At 41.3% G+C, this 2,500-nt stretch overlaps 1 protein-coding gene across 1 annotated transcript in view; it reads left to right on the plus strand.

Moving 5' to 3' along the window:
• LOC143041668 (diacylglycerol kinase theta) overlaps window positions 1-2,500 on the plus strand; it is a gene marked incomplete at its 3' end in the record, with an annotated part of 90,284 nt that overhangs the window by 82,273 nt on the left and 5,511 nt on the right. The window contains 1 exon segment of the mRNA XM_076213673.1: window positions 1,936-2,070. Coding sequence (XP_076069788.1) covers window positions 1,936-2,070 — 135 coding nt within the window.

Consider the following 2,500-nt stretch of genomic DNA (forward strand, 5'->3'; position numbering starts at 1 on the left):
AGCATAGTTTGTATTTCCTTCCGTCAAGTAAATCAAGAGTATTACCTTTGCTAGTCATAAACCATGTGAGATCCTCTTAGTTACTTTGCGCCATTCTGATATCTTGTCCTTTAGTATTGTTCTTATATATCGGACCCCAGGAAATCTCTCTGCCATTTCAAAAGGTTACCACCTCCAATATGGTCTACTTCCCATATTAATTGTTTGGGAAGTACTTATATAATGCTTTCTTTAAATCAAAATACAAATAATGCAACCAACCCCTTCTCTCTCTATCTCCCCCCCTCTCTCTCTCTCTCTCTCTCTCTCTCTCTCTCTCTCTCTCTCTCTTTTCTAGCACATCAGACGCTCTTATATAGAAGCTTGATAAGTTTGATACACATGAACGTCCACTCTTGAAGTCAAATTGATCGTCTGCCAAAGTGTTCTCTTTTCAAAATATCTGCCCCACTTCTCTTTGGCATTCTTTCACACATGATTTTAGTGTCGGGGATATTGGCTGGTAACTCAGGATGTACTCCTTACTTACCTTGATGAATTGGTCTCACATTAGATTTATTCCAATCCTGAGGCAATATCCTTTCTTTTAATGAGCAGTTATGTTATGAATTTTGTCAACTAACTGTTCTTTACATTCCGTTTCCAGTATGAGATCCTGTCAGGTTCTAAAGCTTTCCAAATATTCAATATTTCCAATGCTTTGTTTCCATTTATGTGTCTTTTAATCCAACATTCCTTTTCACACTCTTCTCTATAAACTTATTTTCCTTGCTGAGATACAAACCGATTCGGACTTTTTTTTTCGGTCTGAATTGATGAACTTCCATAAACTTTTCCTTGTCCCTTACTTGTTAAGGTAAGCTCTTGCATTTATCGCTATACACCTCCCAAAATTATGTTCTTTGTGTGTGTGTGTACGTGTGCGTGTGTGTGTGTGTGTGTGTGTGTGTGTGTGTGTGTGTGTGTGTGTGTGTGTGTGTGTGTGTGTGTGTGTGTGTGTGTGTGTGTGTGTGTGTGTGTGTGTGTGTGTGTGTGTGTGTGTGTGTGTGTGTGTGTGTGTGTGTGTGTGTGTGTGTGTGTGTGTGTGTACGTGTGCGTGTGTGTGTGCGTGTGTGTGTGTGTGTGTGTGTGTGTGTGTGTGTGTGTGTGTGTGTGTGTGTGTGTGTGTGTGTGTGTGTGTGTGTGTGTGTGTGTGTGTGTGTGTGTGTGTTTTGGGGGAAGGAGTGGGTGTCAATCTCATGATCAGGAGGTCTTGAGTTCGATTCCCGCTACCCACTGTGGGCTACGCCGCATTGGTTCCTGACAGCCCTAGGCAGGCGAGGAGGAGACCTGTCATCGGCCTTAAAAACCGCAACTGACAGGCTTTGTCACTTTCCACTGCGTGGGAGTGTGATGGTGAACTGATAAGTGGTTACCACACCACTCCACTTCTGCCTATTCCAGTCTGGGGCGATTCAGACTTTCAATGATTTTGTTCATCGCGTCCTCGTCCATGTAATGCCACTCTTATGCTAATTAACATCTTTAAGTCTCTCCCTTTGTTTCTTATATATGGCTTTCCCGCCACAAAGATCTTATTTCCTTCCTTCCAAAAATGGGGTCATTCTAACATAAACCATCATTTTTCCTCCAAAACATTTATCCTCCATTTAAGATTGGACTGCTAGGATTCTTTATTTAAGAAAAAAGTGAGATGATGAAGTTTTTGTAGTGAAATGAACACATTGATCAATAGAAAACTATAGGCAATGATAGAGAGATATAGCACGTACTTGAAAAAAGTTAACAAATAGTTACTCTCATTCGCCACGATTCCATTTCTTCCCCTCGTGCTCTGTGTAGTTCATCCCATACCTTCCAATTATTTTTTCTTTATAGATGTACCTCCAGCTTTACCCACTCCCTTTTATTATAGTTCTCCTTGTTCTGTTTCAGCCCTGAAGTTCTCTTCGATCGGACCCATCTACTATGAGTACGGCTCCATGGTCATCACCTACGAAGATTCTGATTTGGCTGTCAAAGTCTTCTATACGCTTAGGGAATCTACCTACGAAGACAAGAATCTCCTGGGTAAGGGCTGAAGGAGGAAGAAAAGGATAATCAGGAGCAGAAAGTGGAGTCAGAAGAAAAGAAAGAGAGAGGAAGAGGAGGAGGAGATGAGGAAGAAGAGGAAAAATAAGAAAAGGAGATGGGGAAAAGACGAAAAATAACAGGGGTGTCAGGACGAGAAGTAGTAGGCAGAAAAAAAGGGAGAAGAATTGTAGAAAATGAGGAGGAAGAGGAAGATGTGGAGGAGAAAGGGGGAAACAGGAGGAAGAAGAAGCAGAGTAGCCGAACTATAAGGAAAATGCAGCTGGAAAGAAAGGAAAGAATTAGTAGGAAGAAATAAGAAAGAAGGAGGATGGAAGGAAGAAAAAGAGGAAAAGGAAGAAGTCCAGTAAAAGGGGAAAAGAGGAGAAAAGAGGAAAGAAAAGCAAATAAGAAATTGGAAGATATGGAA

This window comes from Oratosquilla oratoria, chromosome 31 (genome assembly GCF_046742065.1).
Source record: "Oratosquilla oratoria isolate Oo_2021 chromosome 31, ASM4674206v1, whole genome shotgun sequence".
Lineage (NCBI taxonomy): Eukaryota > Metazoa > Arthropoda > Malacostraca > Stomatopoda > Squillidae > Oratosquilla > Oratosquilla oratoria.